At 40.1% G+C, this 22,996-nt stretch overlaps 1 protein-coding gene across 3 annotated transcripts in view; it reads right to left on the bottom strand.

Annotated features, from left to right (window-relative positions):
- Positions 1 to 22,022, bottom strand: part of SAMD12 (sterile alpha motif domain containing 12) — a 509,235-nt gene extending 487,213 nt beyond the window's left edge. For all 3 annotated transcript variants that reach the window (XM_027854048.1, XM_027854047.1, XM_027854049.1), the window contains exon 1: positions 21,939 to 22,022. In XM_027854048.1, the coding sequence (XP_027709849.1) occupies positions 21,939 to 21,951 (13 nt within the window). In that variant the 5' untranslated portion in view covers positions 21,952 to 22,022. The remainder of the gene's footprint in view (positions 1 to 21,938) is intronic.
- Between the last annotated feature and the right edge of the window lie 974 nt (positions 22,023 to 22,996).

The following is a 22,996-nucleotide window of genomic DNA, read 5'->3' as shown; positions in this document are numbered from 1 at the left end:
GCTTCCTTGACTTCTCTTTCATTTTTTTTCTTATTACATAATATAATTAATTCAATAACAGTAACACATTTATTTAGCACTTCATGATCTCTGAAGAGCTTTCTTCATAACAATCCTGTGAAGTAAGTATTAAAAATGTTAATCCCATTGTGCAGCTGAGAAAACTGAGGCTCAAAAAGATTCAGTGACTTTACTAAAGTCACATAGCTAAAAAGTGTCAGGGATGGGATTTAAACTTACCTAGGTCTTGCCTGATTGGAAGTCCACTGTGCTACATAGCTGGATGTGCTAATAAGCAGCAGAAGAACCAAATGAAGGCTGATGAACCAGTATTTAAGGTAGAAATCCTAAGACTTAGAAAGATGATATTAAGATGCATACCAAGAAGGGAAAAAAACAGAGAACTGATAAAAAAAATATGTGAATTGGGTAAAACTTGAGTTGAACCTACATAAAGTAATTTTTCACTTAACCATGATCTAACCAAATTAAAAAAAAAATACCTAGTAAACCAGGACCAAACCTATATATTTTATAAGACAATTAAACTAAGAGATAAACAAAAAGGCTGTTTGAGGTGGTGGACAAAGCAATGGAGAAGAGGGGACAGAAGGCAGGGGACCTACCATAAACTAGAAGTAAGACCTGGAGCAGATCTCATCCTCTCTGAACCAAGGAGGGGTTCAACCTGGGCATTCTTACACAAGTTATGAGTCATGGTATAAGAACCCAGAGGTTACTGGCCAGTAGGAACATGGGTCTTGGAATGGATGGCACCAAGGCAATGTCTGAAGTGAAAGCCAATGATAGGATATTCAGCTAAGGAGTTCAACAGGACCAGGCAATAATCTAAAGAAGAAATTAAGTCAAAACCAGGGACAGTAAGCAGAAAGAAGAATTATAAACTCAGGTTTGATACCTAGTGAGCAATATGGTGTTAGATTAGAGTGGGAAAATTCCAATCTGTCATACTTAATATACTTAACGGGTACCTAAGTTTAAGCAAGAAATGCATTTGAGCTGGAGAAAAGTCACCCTTATTAATTTCCATAGCAACTATAACTGGTGACAAATACCACCCAGCTTTCATAGAATAACAAATCATACTGTATTTCTACACTAAGGGAAGGTTGTGATGGGCAGCTGCAAAAACCAGAGCACCTATGTATATATGCAAAGTTTACAGCAAAACTTTTTTTTTATAATCCCAGGATTAAAATTCAGCTTAAGAGTCATCAGGTAATCATTATTTTTGAAATGCCTGGTAAGTATAGAGCTGGCCCACCACGTGTAGGACTAATTGACCTGGAAAACAGATTGAGGAGAGATAATTTAAGAATTTTTGAACTACCTGACACCCAAAATTAAAAAAACATCTCTGAAATTATATTTCAAAAAATTATAAAGGGAAACTGCCTAAGGTGGGGAACCTGCAGCCTAGAGGCTACATATGGTCGTTTGACTGAGTCCAAGTTTTACAGAACAAATCCTTTTATTAAGGGGATTTTTTCTGTTAAGTTTGGATTCAGTCAAAAGACTGCACCCAAGGACCTAGATGGCCACATACAGCCTTAAACCCACAGGTTCCCCACCCCTGGCCTAGAACCAGAGGACAAAGGAGAGATTGAAAGAATTCACCAATTATATCCTGAGAGAGGATGTAATTCCCAGGAATATTACAGCTAAATTCCAGATTTCCCAGGTCAAAGAGAAAATACAGCAAACACCCAGAAAAACACAATTCAGTATTACACAAGGTTTGCCATCTACCACTATAAATTAGTGGGGGGCTTGGAATATAATATTCTGGAAGGCGAAGGAGCTAGGATTACAAGAATAACCTATAGAGCAAAACTAAGTATAATCCTTTGGGGTAGGAAATGGCTATTTAATGAAATTGAGGACTTTCAAGAATTCCTAATGAAAAAAGACCACAGTTGAATGGAAAATTTGACATTCAAACATGAGACTTGAGAGAAGCATAAAAAGGTAAACATGAAAAAGCTTAATAAGGTTAAACTATTATATTTCTATATGGGAAGATGATACATATAACTCCTAAGAACTCTATTATTATTGGGGTATATAGGAGTCTACATAGACAGAGAGCATGGGTGTGAGTCTGTTATATTGAGATGAACTCAAAAAACAAGTGGAAGGGTATACGAGGAGAAGGAGGAAGGGAGAGGAAAAATGTGGAAAATTATCTCGCATGAAGGAGAAACAGAAGGAAGAGATTTTACAATAGAGGGGGAAATGGAAGGATTTTCGGGCAACATACAAACCTCACTCTCATCTGAACTGGTTCAAAAAAGGAACACTATAGATACACACAGAGGAATTCACCTTACCCAACAGGGAAATAGGAGGGAAACAAGCAAAAAAAGAGAGAGGAGTAAGAGAGAGGGAAATCAAGGGAGGCTGTGATCAAATGCTAAAAAGATTTTTGAAGCAGGGACAGAGAAGGATAAATAGAAGAAAATAAGATGGAGGGAAATATATAGCAATAATAAATGTAAACGGGATAAACTCACCCATAAAACAGAATTGGATAGCAGAATAGATGAAAAACCAGAATCCAACAATATGCTATTTACAAGAGAAACACTTGATACATAAAAACACACACAAAGTTAAGATAAAGGGCTATAGCAGAACATAGTATGCTTCAGCTGAAGTAAAAAAAGGTAAAGGTAGCAATCATGACCTCAAAGCAAAAGCAAAAATTGACCTAATTAGAAGAGATAGCCAGAGAATGCTAAAGATATCATAGGTAATGAAGTATTATCAAAAGTGAACATATATGCAACCTGGGACCCAACATCTACATTCTCGAAGGAATAATTAAGTGAGTTACAGGAGAAAACAGACAGTAAAGCTATAGTAGTAGGAGACCTCCTAGGTTTTTGATCTGGATGACTGGAAGAACTGTGGTATATTGGACGAAAGGAGGGGAATGAGGAGAAGGTATAGGTTTCAGGGAAAAGACAATGAGTACTTTAATGACTCCAACCTTCTGCCTGCCTGAAACAAGCTTCTTCCTGCCTTCTTTACACCAACATTTTCCCAGTGACTCTTCTTGACTGTGAGTCATGGAATACCACAGCCTCCAGAGAAGTGACATTAAGAGTTATCCAGGGTGGAGACAAGATGACAGAGGGAAAGCAGTGACTGACTTAAGCTCTCTCCCAAAGCCCTCCAAATACCTATAAAAAAATGGCTCTAAACAAATTCTAAAGCAGCAGAACCCACAAAAAGACAGAGTGAAACAAATTTCCAGCCAAAAACAGCCTGGATGGTTGATTGGACAGGTATATCGTGCCGGGTGGGGAGAGAAGCGCAGTGTGGCTTGGGTGCGCAGGCCTCAGGGACCCTGGAGCAGGTCTCAGAGGACTGAATCGCGGCAGCTGTGGCGGTTTCCAGACTTCTCAACCCAGGAACGCCAAAGACAACTTAGCAAGTCAGTGGGAAAAGTCTGTGACTGCGCTGAGAGAGGAGCTAGGTCTCAGCCTCAAGTCTCGAGCGCATGGCTTTTTCCTGAGCTTCCTGCCCACAGACTGAGCGGGAATTGAGTGCCTGATCGGGAATTGAGTGCCTGATCAGAGAGGGATTGCAGGGATGTCTTTGCCAGTGCTGAGGCATGAATCTCTTGCTTTACTGGTGCTTGGATCTGGGTCACATTATGAGGGGCGGTCCTGGGGTGAGGAGGAGTGCAGGTGTGGTGCAGCTTGTTGTGGCTGTGAAGAGAAAACACCTCACCCCTTATCATACCACCTTGGAAGAACTGAAAATTTACAGGTCCCTAGAAGTACCTCTGAAAACAGCTGTACAAACCCCCAAAGCTTGGGACAGTATACTCTTCACATTGGAAGCAGACTTTTACCTTAACAAAGAGTTTAAAACTCAAGCAATTGGACGGGATCATGAGTAAGCGGTGCAAAAAGAGTCAGACTATATTATCTTACTTTGGTGACAAAGAAGATCAAAACATACAACCAGAAGAAGACAACAAAGTCAAAGCTCCTACATCCAAAGCCTCTAAGAAAAATATGAATCAGTCCCAGGCTTTGAAAGAGCTCAAAAGGGATTTTGAGAAGCAAGTAAGAGAAGTAGAGGAAAAACTGAGAGTGATGCAAGAAAATCATGAAAAGCAAGTCAACAGTTTGCTAAAGGAGACCCAAAAAAATACTGAAGAAACTAACACCTTAAATAATAGCTTAACCCAAATGGCAGAAGAGATCCAAAAAGCCAATGAGGAGAAGAATGCCCTAAAAAGCAAAACTGGTCAAATGGAAAAGGAAGTACAAAAGCTTACTGAAGAAAATACTTCCTTAAAAATTAGGATAGAGCAACTGGAAGCTAGTGACTTTATGAGAAATCAAGACACTGTAAAACAAATCCCAAAGAATGAAAAATTAGAAAACAATGTGAAATATCTCATTGGAAAAACAACTGACCTGGAAAATAGATCCAGGAGAGAGAATTTAAAAATTATTGGACTATCTGAAAGCCATGACCAAAAAAAGAGCCTAGACATCATCTTTCAAGAAATTATCAAGGAAAACTGTCCTGATATTTTAGAACCAGAGGGCAAAATAGAAATTGAAAGAATCCACCAATCTCCTCCTGAAAGAGATTCCCAAAGGAAAACTCCTAGGAATATTGTAGCCAAATTCCAGAGTTCCCAGGTCAAGGAGAAAATATTACAAGCAGCCAGAAAGAAACAATTCAAGTATTGTGGAAACATAATCAGGATAACACAAGATTTAGCTGCTTCTACATTAAGGGACCGCAGGGCATGGAACATAATATTCCGGAGAGCAAAGGAGATAGGATTACAACCAAGATTCACCTACCCAGCAAAACTGAGTATAATCCTGCAGGGGAAAAAATGGTCATTCAGTGAAATACAGGACTTTCAAGCATTCTTGATGAAAAGACCAGAGTTGAATAGAAAATTTGATTTTCAAATACAAGACTCAAGTGGAACATGAGGAGGTAAACAGGAAAGAGAAATCATAAGAGACTTATTAAGGTTGAACTGTTTACATTCCTGCATGGAAAGATATTTGTAACTCATGAGACCCTTTGTCAGTATTAGGGTAGTTGGAGGGGAAAAAATTATATGTACGTATATATAGATACAGATAGATAGATAAAGGGCACAGGTTGAGTTGAAAATGAAGGGGTCATATCTGGAGAATAAAACTAAGGGGTGAGAGAGGAATATACTAGGAGACAGAGGAAGGGAGAGGTAGAACGGGGTAAATTATCCCACAAAAAAAAAAACACAAATAAACAGAAAAGAAAAAGCTCTTACAGTGGAGGGGAAACGGGGGAAGGTGAGAGGGAATGAGTGAATCTTATTCTCATAGGATTTGACTTAAGGAGGAAATAACATACACACTCAATTGGGTGTGGAAATCTGTCTTACCCTACAGGAAAATAGGGGAGGAAGGGGATAAGAGAGTAGGGGAATGATAGAGAGGAGGGCAGATTGGGAAAGGGAGTAATCAGAAGCAAATACTTATGAGGAGGGTCGGGGTCAAAAGAAAGAATAGAATAAATGGGTGGCCAGGATTGGATTAAGGGAAATAGAGTTAGTTTTTTACAGCATGTCTACTATGGAAGTGTTTTGCATAACTGCACACATATAACCTATATTTACTTGATTGCCTTATCAATGAGGGTGGGTGGGGAGGGAGGAAGGGAGAAAATTTGGAACCCAAAGTTTTAAAAACACATGTTTAAAAAAAATGTTTTCACATGCAACTGGGAAATAAGAAATACAAGGAATGGGGTACAGAAATCCATCCTACCCTACAGGAAAATTGAAGGGGAAAGGGATAAGTGAAGAGGGGGAGAGACAGAAGGGAAAGCAGACTAGGGGAAGCGGTATTTAGAATGTATGCCATCTTGGGGTGGGGGGAGGCATGAGATGGGGTGAAAATTTGGAACTCAAAATCTTGTGGAAGTAAATGTTGAAAACAAAAAAATAAATAAAATCTTCATCTCTATAAAAAAAAAAAAGTTATCCAAAGAGCAACAGAGATGTATGTGGTCTCTGTGAGCACCCTAAACACATTATAAATGAGGAAAAGGACAGGAGAAATGGCATAAACATTATTATCAGAGAGCTACAGGACCAAAAGAAAATTGTATTAGCCATGTAGCAAGATTACCTACTTCCTCCATTGGTTCACATAACATCAAGAGATCGAAAAGAAGATCCTCAGACTGTTTGGTGGGCCCCCTATGGGAGATTTATGAGAGGATTTGTACTAGAGTAACATGAAATGAGCTGGCATAGATGGGTTGTGAACCACATCTTGAAGGGAATATCCACATGGATGACAGATATTAAAAGCCCTGTAGTTCTTCTGCGGTAAGCTATGTGCCAGTTAATTTTACTTGTCAAAAACTAGAATCTCAAAAATTGGAAGGAACCTGAGAGGTCACAGAGGTTTAAATGGACAAATCAAACCCATACCCAAATGGTATCTTTCAAATGGCTCCTCAAATGCTAATACAATTTCTATTCCAACACTTCTAGTGCAGGCAGAACTCACCATACCTCTAGAACAGCACTTACCGCCCACAGTTGTCATGAGGATCAAATGAAACAATAATTGTAAAGCACTTAGCACAGTGCCTTGCACATAGTAAATGCTATATAAATATTACCTATTATTATTACTATTATCATTAATTATTGGATAGCTCTAATGGTTAGGAAGTTAGGAACTTTTTTATTTGAGATGAAATCTACTTTTCTGCAAGATTCACATACTGTCCCTCAAATAAAACCTTTTCTTCCCATGTTTCTTCCATCATCCTGGAATCCTGTAGTCTTGCCTCCCCCAAAAGACAACTGCATCTATCCCTGGCCATCCTCTCTAGTACCGTATGTAATTACCCTCACCCTCAACAGACTACGTCAAGAAAAGAAGTAGGCATGCTTCTTATTCCTTACTGTTACTTCACAGACCCTTTTCCTCCACCATCACTCAGTAACCTCTCATCCTTTGAAGTTAACTCCATCCAGATTCTGCTCTCTACTAGCCCCCAGGAGACTCTCCCTTCCTTTTTCAAGGCATTCAGTATCTAGCTCACTGGCTTTCTCTCCACCCCAACTCCTGATTTATATTTTATATTATGTATATTTTATATATATTATATTTTTACATATTTATATATTTTATATTCCAAGAACTTCTATTTATATGATGATGTCCCTTCAAATACTGTTGCTTCCCTAACCTCCTCAACTCCCAGTACCTATACCTTCACTCTACTCCATCCATAGAAAGTAAATATTATACTCTTGATGTCACCATCACTCACCAGTGTTCAACCACCATGCTGAAATTCCTCTAACCATAACCTCCTATCCTTCCATCTTTCTTTGGGCCTCATCCCTCCCTACTAAAACTGGTCTTTGTCATCACTTCAACTTCCTGTCATTCCATTTACCCTTTCCTATTGTCCCAGCCCATGCTTGTGCTCTGGTTTCATTTTCCTCCCTTCAAAATCTTGACCCTATGGTTAATCAATTTTCTTTATGCTATGCTCTTGAATTTCTTGCCCCCTTGTCCAAAGAGGACAAGAAATCCCAACGCTGTATTGCTCCCATCATCCACCATCTGTTCCTATTCAGGTCCAGCTGAACGCTGATGGAAATCACATAACTGTGCTAATTGAGCTAACTTCAAATTTATGTTATTTAGTCTTCACTCCTGCACATCAATTATTTTCCCTCTTTCCTGATTCTGTCATATTCCCTCAGTTGATTCTAAACTTTCTTATCTCTCCTCAAGCCATCTAAACTATTCCCTTCTCCCACTCTCTCTGTAGAGGACTTTACCTCATACTTTACTGAAAACAACAACAACAACAACAAATAACTAACATTTATACAGCACTTTAAATCTTGTTTTATATACATATTATTTTATTTGATCCTTAAAACAGCCCTGTGATATAGGTACTCTTATTATCCCCATTTTCCAGATAAGAATAATGAGGGCAATTCAGCCCTAAGAAATGTGTACAAGTGGAGAGGAGAATTTACAGTTATCCCTTCCACATTGATGGGGTTAGGGGCACAGCATTTCCCCACCCCCCCAACCCCCTGGTGAGCCGTAAAATTTTTTGACCCTCCCTTCATACCAAAAAAGAAGTATGAATTTTTTTTTCTTTTTCTTTTATGGGGAGTTTACAATACCCTATTGTAAAATCTGGGTAGATATTATATAATACCACACATATATTTTATGCATTTCTAGGTTTCTAAATTTTTTCTGTGTCATCTGCTAGCCTTCATGAGGCTTCCACAAAACTCCTCAAGAATTCCCATTTAATTTATTATTCCAACCCATGATACATTGAAACAACATAAAATCATGATGTGGAAGGGATAACTATACAACTAAAGCTTTGAGGAGGAATTTATTGGATGGGAGGGGAAGGAGTAGCAGAGTCTGGAACTCAGTTTCAGGCTCCTTCATCTTCCCTTGACAAGAGAAGCACCTCATAAACTTCAGAGGTCTGAAGGACTTCCTGTCTTTGACCTAGCAGTTTGCTAGGCTGATCAGGTGATGACCCTTTATCATTAGCTCCCTCTTCATCATGATTCTGCACCTCAAATCCCCTCAATAACCTCCTATATTCTCTCCAGCTTCAGAAAGTAGGTGGCCCTTCTCCTTTCCAAGGTAACCCCCCTCCTTGTGCCCTCAATTCCATCCCTTACCCTTACCTCTTCCTAATTTTTAATCTCTCTCCATATCCATTGGTTCTTTCTCTTCTGCCTTAAAATATTCCAAGACCTCCCTCATCCTTAAGAAGCCTTTACTTAATCCTACTGTCTCCTCAAGCTATAGTCCAATCTCTCTCTCTCTTCCATTTTACAGTCAAATTCCTAGGAGGGAAAGTTGCCTATACTTAACTTTGCCCATTTTCTCCTCTTCCACTCATTTCTCAACCCTTTGAAATCTGGCATCCTTCCCCACCATTAAATTAAAACCTCTCTCTAAAAATCATTGAAAATCCCTTTACTGAAAAATTTTATAATGACTTTTTCTCCAAAATCATTCTTGACCCCTCTGCAATATTCGATACTATAAAACCACCTTCTCCTCTAAGCCACCTTTACTTTCATGGAGAAATCTCCACCATGAAGGTTTGCTCTTCTGATTGGTGATTCCTTTGCCCAAGGCATTATTTCAGGATAGGCCCCAGACTTTCTCACTTCACCCCCAACTCCACTCACCCTCCACAACACTGCCCCTCCTCCTCCTCACCTGCATACCCTTCCCTTCCTCCTCCTTCTTCAACTTTCCAGCTCCTATTTATTTGAAAGTGGAAATTGTATTGTTCTGCCTCTATAACACCTCTTGAACCCATCCCCTTCTATTTATTTACATCATAACTTCTCTAATTCCAGTCCTCATCATCTTTTACCCAAAGTCCTCTCTAAGCTATCTCCTCCCCATCTGCCAAATTGATATCCCTAAAGCAAAGGTCAAACGACAGTATTATACCCTGCTCAAGAAGATTCAGCATCTGCTATTTGCTTCTAGGATAGGATAAAAATCCCTCTAACAGGACAAACCAATAAATAATAATTACAATAACTAGCATTTATATAACTCTTTAAGGTTTGCAAAGCATTTACATATGTTAACTCATTTGATCCTCACAACAACCCTGTGAGGCAGGTGCTACTAATAACCCCATCTTACAGAAAAGGCTGAAAGAGGTCACATGATTTACCCAGGGTCCCAGTAAGTGTCCGAGGCAAGATTCAAACTCAGGTCTTCTTGACTCTAAGTCCAACACTCTCGTCACTGTGCCACTTAGCTGCTTTAATAATGATTCCAAACAATCTTTATAGAATAATTACATATTATTCTCCCTCCTGCGCAACGTGCTAGCTAGTCTAACTGGCCTACCTACACAAGATATTCCATAAACACAGGCTGTCATCCTTGGATACCCTAGTTCCTTCAAGCTCACATGCTGCATTCTATAAGAGGCCCTTCATGACTCTTCCATTTCTTAGTTCTTCCACATCACCACTGCTTCCAAAATTATTTTTATTTTGAATTTATGTACATGTTGTCACCTACTCCACCTCCACCACCAGTAGAATATATGCTTCTTGAGGACAGAGATTGTTTTGGTTTTTGTCTTTCTATCCCAAGCTCCCAGTACAGTGCTTGGCACAAAGTAGGGGCTTAATAAATTCTTGATGAATTTAATTGTTCCCATTTCTATCTTCCAAAGTCAAGCAGAACAAGATGGATTCCTCTGATGGCAATCTTTCAAATCCCAACCATGTCTCACGCTCATCCCAAGTCTCCTCACCCTTCCTTACGTTAAACATCCCCATATCTTTCCATCATTGCTTGGGACTGCCATATTTTAGAAAAGACATTGACAAGTATCCAGAGAAATATGACAATGATGCTAAGGAAACGATACACTTTCCAGGTTGTCAATGTCCCTTCTAAAAAGTGTCAGACATAACAAGATACAATCTACCAGATGTGGGTACAGTGACACCATTACCTCCTTTTCTCTGAACATTCCATACTTCTATTAATGAAGCTCAAGACATCATTAATTAGCTCATTTGGCTACCACATCATGCTGCCAACTCATGCTGAGCTTGACTAACATTCTTTGAAGGGATTGTGATTTCAGTTGTATGGGGACTTCCCACCCCCAACACAGATTACTACCTCTCTCTGTACTTCTTTGTGAATTGCCATGGTCAAAAGGAAAACCATTTTTCTGGCAACAAGTCCTCCTAACTTAGTTAGACTGGTTGTCTGACAAACACAATCTATCACCATGCATTACTCAGAGCCTTTCCCAGCTTAGTAGGCCCTACAAAGCCTTGCAATGCCTTGGCAAAGCAAAAGTTGCTCACAATGTTGCCCTGGGTCTCACAACGACAGCAGGGCTTTAGCAGGTGATTGACTCATAGGATCTGACTCATTTTGAGCTTTATCATCCAATACATCCGCTATCCCACCCAGTTTCATTTGTTATGCAAGTTTAAAACAGAAGGGATCTCAAGTTTGGCTACTTTTTACTAATTTTTAATTTATGTATCTGCATTCATGTTGTTTCCCTACAGGGAACTGTAAACTCCCTAAAGACAGGGCCTGTTTCTATTTTTCTTGGTCTTCCTAAGGCTGTGGCCCATAGCAAGTGCTATTAAAGCTTTTGAGCTGTACTAAGACTTTTGGGACAGCCTGCACTTATTTTTTTTGAATCCAATAAATCTAAAAGGTTTACTAAAACAGATCTAAGTACAGAGACATACAGCATTCTAGTAGTGATGTCAATTTGCCCTGAGAACCTATGTCGAAATTTATGACATTAATCACAAAGGATGTGAGTTAAGATGATGTGTATCAATCACTATGACTGAGTTAAAAAACAAAACAAAACAAAAAAAAAAAAAACGTGTGCTGCTGTCTTGGGGGCAGCAAATTAATGTTCATATTCAGAGTCCAACATCATACACTAAAAATGATGATCATAGTATCATAGATTAAAAACTAGAATGGGCTTTAGAAGCACTCTAAAACAATTCCTTAATTTTATATAGGAAAAAACTGAAATTAGGAAACATTGTTATTCCACCATGGTCACATACCTAGTAAGTGACAGAGGTGAGATTCGAACCCAATGCTTATGACCCAGCTCTAACACTCTATCTACTAAGGCCTTGCTGCCTCTCCAAGATAAAACATGAATTTCCAAAACTTTTAAGGCAAACAGTCTCTATCTAAGGACATCTGAATAGAGCACTGCTCAAGTTAGATGAAAGAAACAGATGAGCTCTGTGATACTATCTTAGATTGACCTAGGAGTAGAAAAAGTCCAGATAGATTTCTTTCCTTTACCACCAATGAGATATCAAATATACTAGAAACAAAGTTGCATTTTTATTCAAATTCTTCAGAAAAGGAGAGTCCCTAATCCATCCATAATTTAGAATTATGCACCGATGTCTTGCAGGAATAGGAGACTGAGAGATCTGTTTTCTACTACCCAAGTTAGCACTAAACCTAGTCCTTGCACTTGACTTCTTCCTAAATGTCTTTCCAAATGTCCCATATACATAATACGTTATGACAAATGACATTTATATAGCACTTGCAAGTTTATAAAGCATTATATACACATGTGTGTATGTATATATATACGCATGCATTATATATGTATCAATATCTCTATGTATCTATACTAGGTGTGCAATGTATATATGGTTAGCTGTTGTCCTTCATTCTCAAAGAGGACCAAAATGACATCACCATGTTAGAGTCAAGTTACTGTATGTCTAATTGTGGCTGATCAGGCCAATATGACCTCGGAATGCTCTACCACATGTTGGGCACAAATAGTCCATGTGAACATTTGGGGTGGATTCTCTAAATCTATGCATCTCACTTTTCTTTTGAACTACTTCAATTATGTTTCGCTCATAGAGCACAGTGCCTTCTCTGATGTGGGTACACCATGCTGGGTGGTGCTATGCCAGTGTCTCCCATGTCACTCAATCAATTCCAAAGTTCTTCAGAGAGACCTTGAGAGTGTCCTTGTATCACTTCTTCTGACCTCCGTGTGAGTGCTTGTCTTGTGGGAGTTCTCTGTAAAATATATTACATATATAGTGTATGTATATAGAGGTACATGTGTGTAGGTATACTATATACACATACACACACATATATATATACTTATATACATACATATATATGTATATATAATCTCATTATTCCTTTAAGAATTCTGGGAGGTTTTACTGATATTATTATTCCCACTTTACAGATAACAGTAAGCATTGATTAAGCATCTACTATGTACCAGACACAAGGACACAAAAACAAAAAACAAGACAGTCCCTGCCCTTGAGGAGCTTACTTACTGAAATGTAATTTGGAACAAAAATGAAAAGGCTGAGGCAGAAGGAAGTTATATAACTGCCCTTGGGCCGTACAAGTAGTAAGCTTTAGAGACAAGAGTGGAAACTAGGTACCTCCTGACTTCAAGTGTAGCAATCTTCCCACTATACCTCTTATTCCTAGAAAAACCTCTTTAAAGACCAGCATCTCTCCCCCTCCTCCCCATTAACTCTACCTACTCTCTAATACACTAGCATAGTTTTCACTCTCCTCTTTTATTTCATTTTTCTAATTCTTGAATTTATATTTTCCTATTGGCCTGTCCTATCTTCCCTTTTAGAGCATAAACTCATTGAGAAAGATGAAGTATGTTCCATAAGAGGCTCCAAACTCTGGTTGAGTGTTGAGCAATGTACCCTGTGTGTGCTGAGTGCACTTTGTCAAATGGCTCACGATAAAGACATCTTCCACTGTTATAAAAGAATAGTAGAGCAATAGGAGGGGAGAAAAGGGATAGCACCCCCCCCCTCCAGCTCACAACTGAAGTGTCCTCTCTTAGCCCTTCTCTAATAGCAGATCTTTAAAGAAAGAGAGGATCCCTTCAAACGGCTGCTCTGCCTGTACTGGCTTTCACTTCTTGAAGTGGGCTGCACTGGAATTATCCTGCACCCACACTTTAGAAAAATCAGACTAAATATATCCAGGTTTGCTTTCATCTATATGCCGCACAGGCTTAGGGAGGGTGTCACTACTGCATTACACACCAGAACATGGTGGGAAAGCCAGTGTGGATAACAATTAAGCCTCAGCATTGGCACCTGTAGTTTTACAAAGGCAGCATCCAGATGGGAAAAAGTGTGGCCTTGGGAAGAGGTTAGGCAGCACTCAACTGAAATTGATGGGAGATATCAAGAGTGATTTTCAGAGCTCATCTCCAAGACAGCCAGGAAGAATTTTGGGTTTTTTTGACTTAATAATCTGTCTTTAATATGTAGGAACAACCATAAGAAGGTCCAGGAGAAAACATGCCTTTTTCCCCTAATTAGAAATGAATAGGTAACTTCACAAATAGCTAAAAATTTACATTCTCAGTTTAACTTTTTTTCTTTTTAATTTATGGAAAAAACTAGGCATTTCCATAATATAATACAATAAAAAAGACTATTGTACATGAAACTGCAAATCTCCTATGCACAACTTGCTATTCCTTTCAAATATACAACAATATTCATGGACATTTTTAGCTGCCACTCTGGGATGTCTCTCCTCCAAAATAAAGAAATCAACCAAAATAAGACAAGTGTATAGTTCTCTTCTGCTACGTCCAATTCCCCAGGTGATAGACCTTTAATAAGAGAAGTCCCTTTTTCTCCAAATTTTGTGTTCTCATCAATCAATGGCTTCTTTTTGCATCAGGAAGCAGGAGCATTGTGCCGGTGATTTTAAGAATGGCCTGACTTACCAACATAGGATTTAGAAATGGAAAGAACTCAAAAGATCATCTAATCCAACCCCCTCCTTTCTTTCACCCCTGAATTTCTCCAGAGCTCTTTACATTCAACTTCTAAAGGAGAGATCAATTGATTAATTTAACAATATTTATTATGCATCTATTAGGTGCCTGGGTGCTGAAGAAAGCACAACTTTAAGCTTTAGTTAAGACTTGGCTTCAGTCATCTTTCATGCAGCTTACTTACAACTTAGTGGGAGGACAAAATACAGACAGATAACTAGAATACACAAATACTACAAAATAAGCACATTAGAGAGGTGTAAAAACAAAGTACTATATTAGGTTGGGTGGGGGTAGAAATCAGGGAAGGAAGGCCTTTGAATTGGGCTTTGAAAAGATTAGTAGAAATTCCAAAGACAGGGAGTGAAGGAGAGGGATTTAAATAGAATACTACATGAGTCCCTTCCCTCCAATTAATACTTGACCCTTTCACTGGACCCCAGAGAAGAGATAGAAGAAGACATCTCCCCCAAATCCTTCCCTGAGGTTAGGGGAAGGGTGAACAAGTGTAGAACACTGTACAGAACTGCAGATTTTTTTTTCAATGTATTGATTAGCTATGCTGATTTTTTTTCTCTTCTTTCTAATTCTTAAAAAAAATACCCTCTATTATAAGGCATGACTCTCAGGGTCTCAGGGAGGACATGGAAGAAAGTTATAGGGGGAAGCTACGCAATGTAAAAATAACAGACACCAATAACAATTTATTTTTAAAAGTTATTTTTTTTAATGGCCCTTTCTCTGAGTTTGCACAAAAATGGATCTTTGTGAATACAAGCAAGTGTTACTATGGGCCAGGAAGATGTGAGACAGTGGCAGAAAATCTGTTATACATATACTTTCTAAATGGGATGCACATGACGTGCTGCTGTTCAGGATGCCCCATTATCCAACTCAGTGGGAGCTTTTGCCTTGGGATAGGTGGACAGCACCTGTCCTCTAATTTTCCAAATCCAGCTACAAAGCCTAAGAACCAAACTTCCTTTGCACCACCTCTTATCCCATGACTGAATCCTCCCATCATGACATCATCATTTTCCTTAATAGGCAAAACTATAGGGAAGTGGCTTTCAAAAGTGTGACCTTGGGAGTCTCCAAGACCTATTCAGGGGGGTCATGGGGTCAATTATTTTCATAATAGTATCAAGATGTGTCAAATTCTAATACAGTAAATATCTATAGATATAATCCACAAAAGCGCTTTGAAATGTCTTCAGTAATTTTTAAGAAAGTTAACTGGGTTCTAGGACCAAAAAATTTGACAACGACTGTTCTAAGGCAAAGAAAGGGTATGGAATTGAGAGTTTCCCCTCTTCCTTGAAAATCACATATATGGGTATCTGTACTGGATGGTAGAGATACAAAAATGATAACCAGAGTCCTTGACCTTAAAAAGGTACTTACAATCTACTGGATGCAGGCAAACACAACCAACATGTTACCTGTCATTTTGTTTCCAAATCTGGGGTGAACAGACCTATTATATGTCAAAAACAGTTTTGATACCTCCTAGGATTTGCAGTCTTCATCTACTGTCAGGACTTTTCTACAGTATGTCTTACCAGCAGTCTACACAGTTCATCCTTCTCCTTGGCCCAAACAGTTTCACAATCATTCCTCTCACTAATCCTGACTGTCCACTCAAAGCTCTTTAGAACTTTGTTCTCTTTTTCCTTTTTTATGAGGATATTTAATATCTAAATATCTTACTTCATCAGATTACTGCTACTTTAAGACTCTATAATACAGTAAATATTGATTATATCACTTCTTTGTTTCAAACCACTCAAAAGCAAGTTTAGCCTTACCATTCATAAAGAAAAACCAAATGGATGAAAGATTTCTATTGCCTAGATTTATGACACACAGTTTAACAGACAAACTCTTTCAGTTGTCCATCTCTATCTCTCTCTCTTTCTCTATATCAGCTGATCTGCACAAATGGATACCGAGTTGGGCCCAAATTAAATTGGGCAGTGAATTGGATTACATTCAGGAAACCACAAAATTTCCTGCACAATCTCCAAATTCTCCCATAAACAAAAGCATATATGACTATGTCATGGAACACTGAAATGTCCAAGGAATTAAAAACAAGTCTCACACAGAGGGCAACTGAGAAAAGCACAGTAGGTATGAACAGGCTGCAACATAATAAATCAGGAACTTCAAGGAAGATCAGGAGTAAAGAATGTCACCAGGGAAACGGAGGATTGAAAAATGAAGAGCACTAGCTGGATGACCCTGGGCAAGTCACTTAACCCCAATTGCCTAAAAAATAAATTAATTAATTTAAAAAAAAAAAAAGAAGAGCAAGGAATAACAGATACTCAGCTCATGTGCTACAATGGGATGCTTGCTGTGTAGGAAGTCCCACAGTACATATGGTAGATCCTTTGGCATGAACTTATGGGAAGACATGGACAAGAATTTCACAGAATCAGCAAAGACACATGGATTATTATCTGCATCACTGCAGGAGAGATCCAAATCAATGTAATTACAAACCCATTTGAGAATTTAATTTTTTTTTTACTTTTTTGTATCATACTTATTTGTGTATATGTTTTATTTCTTTCCTCCCCCCTCCCTCCCTTAAGGGAAGCTACTTGAGAGTAAGAGATTTGTCCTTTGTGTCTCTGTATCGCCAATGCCTTACATATAATAAGTATTTTATGAATACCTGGTGAGTCAATAGTCTGATCTCTCAACAAGGCCATAATGGGGGGGTAGTCTTACTCATATTTAAATCTTTTATGATGCTCAGCACAGTTTTCATAGGCTCTTAATAAATATTTGTAGATTTTGTGGTTCCTATCTGCTATAACTTACTCTTCTTTTTCATCCCAATTCTGTGGCTAGTTGATTTATAAGCTGCAAAAGTCTTAGTTCATGTAGCACTGGGTTCAATACTCACTTAGGTTAAAGTTATAAAGTTATAACTATTCCCATTTACAAATGAAGAAGCTGTGTCTCAGAGAGGTTGAATGACTTGCACAGAATCTAATAGCTAGGAAGCATCTAAGGAAAGATTTGAACCCACATACTTTCTGATTTCACCCTGAACTCTATCCATTATACTATAATGACTTCCTGTAATGTCCCCAATAAGCAGTCACCTAACCTTTGCTTAAAGCTTTCTAGTGGGTCTTCCCAAGCAGCCCTCTCCACTTTAAGATAATTTTAATTGTTAAGACATTCCAGCTGACATCAAATTTTAATCTGCCTCTCTGAAACTGCTGTTCCTAATTCTACTCTCTAGGGCCAAACAGAACAAATGTAGCCTGACAACCCTTCAGATACTTGAAGACTGATTCTTTTCTTCTCCAGTCTAAACATTCCCAATGACTTCAACTGATCCTCATATGGCACAGTCTCAAGTCCCTTCATCAATCTGGTTATGTTCCTCTGGGATACTCCAATTTGTCACCATCCTACTAAAAATACAATACAGAGCAATTGTGGAAGCCCCAAAAGGTTCTATTATCAAATTTTATCAAATTTACTTACAAGGAATGATACCTACACAGTAAAACCTCAATAATTCATATGAATTTAGGAGAGGAAAGTTGGTCAGAATTAGTAAATAAATAAATAATGATGGGAGAGAGAGAGAGAATGAAGCTTTGTCACTTGAAAGTATATGTGCTAACTAGAATAGACTAACAAAGTTTTCCCACAAGAAAGACCTAGAGATACACTTTGCTGAATATAAGGAAGAAATCTGTAATATAAATCACTTCTTATATAGAGAAACATGAGAGGACTTATATGAACTGATCCAAAGTAAAAAAGTACCCACTATTACTATAATATACATTGAAAGAACAATAACAATAATAAAAAAAACCAGAAGACTATATAATTATAATGATCAAGCTTGGTCACAAAAAAAAAAAGAGGAGGAAAGATGCACCTTTCTTCCTTCTTCGAAAAGATGGGACATTATGGGTATTGAACACTGCATACACTGTCATTCCTGGATAATGTGTTGATTACCACCTTTCATACTTTTCTTTTTTCCAAGTGTGGAAACTGAGGCAGATCTATATAACTCATCTCTTACTTGAGAGTCTTAGAAAACTTCCTGCCACACTGGGGGGTTAAAGGATTTACCCTGGGTAACACAGCAAATGTGGCTGAGGCAGAACCCAGATCTTCCAGATACTGTCAATCCTCTGCTGTCTCTTCTAGAAAACCAGAACAAAACGTTAAAAAGAGAAACAATTCCTCTAAAGGGGAACAACCGGTTTAACTCTTTCCTTTCTTTGCTTCAAGTCTCTCCAATGCCATGTGAGTGAAATGGAGAACTTCAGAAACCCCAAAATACAATTTGGGTGATCAGTTACACAGATGAAAGCAACTGAAATTCTTACTGGCTCCTTTCAAAAAGCCCTCCTACTTCCTTTTAAGTGTGCTTTGGTCTGACCTCTTGTTGGGGTAAAATCTTGCTTCAAAAGGAGGAGAAAACTATAAGAAGGGAATGACCAATTCTACATACATACTATGTAATATGTTAATATGTACACTACATATGTATATGTACATATATATATACACAGAGACACATACACACACATATAAGCACAGACACAAACAAACGGGCTTCAATATGTCAAGGATCTCTGTTGACAATGTGGATATTCCCTTTACAAACCCAGAAACCTCTTTAATGACTTAGCTGACAGTCTCTAATAATAACTATGGCTCCATATTTCTTCACCCTTTGGCCAATCTGACAATGAGCCTCTCCAAACTGAGACAGAATGGTGTTACCAGGCCTATACTAGATTTGCCAGCCTGGTAGAATGGCACAGGCAGTCTTTGAGTATTCAACACGACTTGTAAGCCAAGAGGAGAACTTCATTGTGAGAAAGGGTACTAACATTGGAGTCAGAGGGCCTCAGATCAAATTCCATTAATGACCTGTGTGACCTTGCACAAGTCACTTAACCTTCTTCAGCTTGAGTTCTCTGTCTGCAAAATGAGCAGGTGAAGCTAGAACCAGATTAAAATGCAACTGCGAAATGTTTAACACAATACATAAAAATTCAACATAAGATTAATTTGTGGTTTTCTAAGTCAAAATGTCCCTGCAGGGATCTGTTTCTATTTGAGTCTGACATCAGTGGACTACATGGCTTCTTAGGTTCCTTCTGCGTTTACATCTACATTCCTATGATCCTCTCTCTTTCTCATATGCACAGAGCAAGTAGTAGAGACCTGATGTCTCAAAACCAAGAAGTAGTGGGTTCGAGTTCTACTTTTGACACATAACTGACCATGTGATCCTAAGCAAGTCACTTAATTTATCAATGTTCTAGATAACTCTAAGAATAGAAATGGAATAGAAGGTGTCAACCTTCACTGGTGGAGGGAGTTTCCTCATCCAAGAATTCCCTCTAACAGAGAAATCCTAAACCAAATAAATCCAATCTTCATCCTATTCCAACAACTAACACCAATCGAAACTGAGAGAATTACACCTCATTTGAATGGCTTTGCATCCCATACTGTCCAATCTTCAGGAGAACAAGCCTTTATGAAGTCAACTAGGCTGGGTCCTCGTTTGAAATGTTCTCAGTACCTAGAGTTTCTCCAGCTGTCCCCTATTCCTGGAATGCTCTCCCTCCTCCACTCTGCCTACTGACCTCCCTGGTTTCCTTTAAGGCCCAACTAAAATCCCTTCTTTTCCTGGAAGGCTTTTCCATTCCTTCTTAGTTCAAGTGTCTTCCCTCTGTTAATTATTTCCTATTTATCCCGAACATAGCTTGCTTTGTATATACTTGTTTTCATATAGTCTCACCCATTAGATTGTAAGCTCCTCGAGGGCAGGGACTGTCTTTTGTTTCTTTGTATGCCCAGTGCTTAGCACAATGCCTAACACATGGTAGGCACTTAATAAATGTTAATTAATTGAATGATTGAGCTATAGATACACAGGTGTATGTGAAAATGTACATTAATGTACTAGTTGGTGACAACAGATAGATATTAAGTGGCAAATAAATGTTTCCTGCTCAAATGGTTGACAAGCAGGAGGTAAGCACCTGGCTACTGAGAATAAGAACTAGTAGGAGGACAAGGTTGATGTTTAAATTGGAGAGTCATTCTTCCTTTCTACTCCAAAAGAAAGAGGCCCTCAGAGGCTGATTCTTGTCTCCTGCCCACAAGGAATAGACTCATTTCCCGATGGCATTGAGCCCAGTTCTGCTGCTGGGGTGTTGCCTTCTCTCTTGCCCTGGATGCCTGGGAAAGGCTTTGGATCAGTGCGGCCCCTTCTATACCATAAGTAATTCTCTATAAATGAGAATGTGAATGCCACCTTTAGTCATTGTGGCTCAATCATTTCCTGACTGGTTTGACTCATCATACAATTTGACATTATAAATATTAGTGGGTTTCACAATTAAACCCTAATTTTTATAAAATAAGTATCTGTTATGGGAATTTTACTGATCTGGAGTCAAAAGACCTGAAAGTACTAGGACCTAAGTTCGAAAACTGACTGCCACTTACTAGTTTTGAGACCTTGGCCAAGTCCCACTCCAAGGCCTTAGTTTTCTCATCTGTACTGGATACCCTCTAAGGGGTTTTATACTCTAAATCCATGCTCCTATGACCCCAGGACTTGTACCCTAATTGTACCCCAGGATGTTCCCATCCCCAACCTTGCCTCCAACCAGGAAGCTCAGTGGATGCTGTAATTAACAGATATAATTGCCAAACAAAACTCGGAAACCGGGTACAGGAGATCCAAATGCCAAAAGGAAAAAGAGATAGAATCGCAACCATCCCCACCTCGCCACCACTCTGAAGGGATTCGGGTAGGTTCCCCCTAGCCCCACAGCCCGCACGGATTCCCGTCCACAAAACTTTCCCCAGCGGCCGAGTGCGGCTGCGGGAGCAAGGAGACAGGTGTAGTGACACCTCTCCACCCCGGCACAGGGGCCGCGGCTGCTTCTGCGTGCCCAGCTCCGAGTCCAGCGACGGAGGGAGGGGTTTCCAGCCCAATCGCAATCCGAGATCCCGAGCAGTGGGGGGATGACGCACCTGGCAAGGGTCCCCCTCCCCACGTGGGGGCACGAAAAGGGCTCCTCACCCACCCACTGGCCGGCCCGGGGAGGCTGGAGAGGGCCGAGGAGATCAGTGTGGGGGCTGGCACTTGGGGCCGGGTAGCTAAGCTTCCCTCCAATTCCCGGTGTAACAATTTGCATAATGGGATTTTTATCCTCTCCCCACCTCCAGACCTCAATTCCTTTGCACACCATCGCCCCTCTGGGCCACCTCTCCCTGGTGATAACCCAATGTCTTCTCCTGGGTGGCCCAGGTGAGGGGCAGGAGGCGGCAGAACTACATTCCCTCCCCCTCACCTTCCTTCCCATCTCATCCCTCTCCCTTCCCCCCTACGATCCCCTCAATCCTCATCAGTGGGTGCACTGGGGTGCGCGTGTCGATGCAGCTGCTGCTGCTGCTGCAGGAAATAGGACTTAGATGTCTCTTACCTTCCACAGCCATTCTCTCAGTGTTTGCCTAACGTATGCATAATTCGCCTGGCCTGGGTACTTCTTCTGCCCAGGACTCCCCACCCTCCCCCCCCACTTCACTTGCTCTCGCTTATAAATTCTGCGCTCATCTGCAACCAAGATCAACCTGCAGCCCTCACGCAAACTGGAGGAGCCGACTCCCTGCACGAGCCGGGCAGTCTGGGAAATGTAGTCTCCCTCCCCCCCCCCCCCCCCACCAACGCCCCCAGAATCCACCCTCTGAGGGCGCGTTCGCACCACCCCTTCCCCCCTCTCCAGAGTGAGCTCTGGGTGCTGACCGGCCTAGGCAATGGAGCTCATCCCCAGGAGCTGGAAAAGCGGACCCGGAGCCCTGGGCGGTGATCAGAACTACAGTTCCCGAGATGCAAAGCTTCAGGGTTTAGCGAGCGATTTGGAGTGGGGATTAGTGATTGAGAACTTCCCCGTCAAATTAGAAGGGGACAGGTACGAGGGCAAGGGTCTGGTGCTAGGGGCGGGAGGCTACTGGCTTTTATGATGGCTCTGTGTCATTCCACAGTTTACTCGTCCGGCATTGGGCGCATGCACTCTCGACCTGACCTTCCTCCACCACCCCGGGCTAACCCAGAGACCCTTGGCTTCATAGAGCAGGGCATCTTTTTTGATGCCTGGCCTCCAATGTCAATTGCAAAATGGTTGCACCAAGAGGGGCCGAAAGAAAGCAATGGTTAGTCACCCTTTTATTGTGCACTGCAAGGACTTTTGAGGCCTGGAAGGAAAGCCAGCCTAGAGTCCTCCTGCCAGGGAGGTTGGGAAGGTGAGAAATTCCTGAAGAATTTCAACAAAAATATATTAGGCAAGACAAGTAGTTGGAGGGATGTTTAACACATTCTATGGTGGCAGTCAAACTGGCCTATGCGTTTGCATAGGCCATTCCCAATGCTTGGAGGGCACGCCCTCCTTTTTCACTTATCAAAATCCATAGGCTCTAGTCAAATACTACCTTCTTCATTAGGCCTTTCTAGATTCCACCCTCCCCCAAATGCTATTGCTGCCCA

This window comes from Vombatus ursinus, unplaced genomic scaffold (assembly GCF_900497805.2).
Source record: "Vombatus ursinus unplaced genomic scaffold, bare-nosed wombat genome assembly UNPS02010284.1, whole genome shotgun sequence".
NCBI classification, from domain to species: Eukaryota; Metazoa; Chordata; class Mammalia; order Diprotodontia; family Vombatidae; genus Vombatus; species Vombatus ursinus.
Note: the sequence above shows the minus strand (reverse complement) of the source record. Positions and strands in the feature narration are given on the sequence as shown.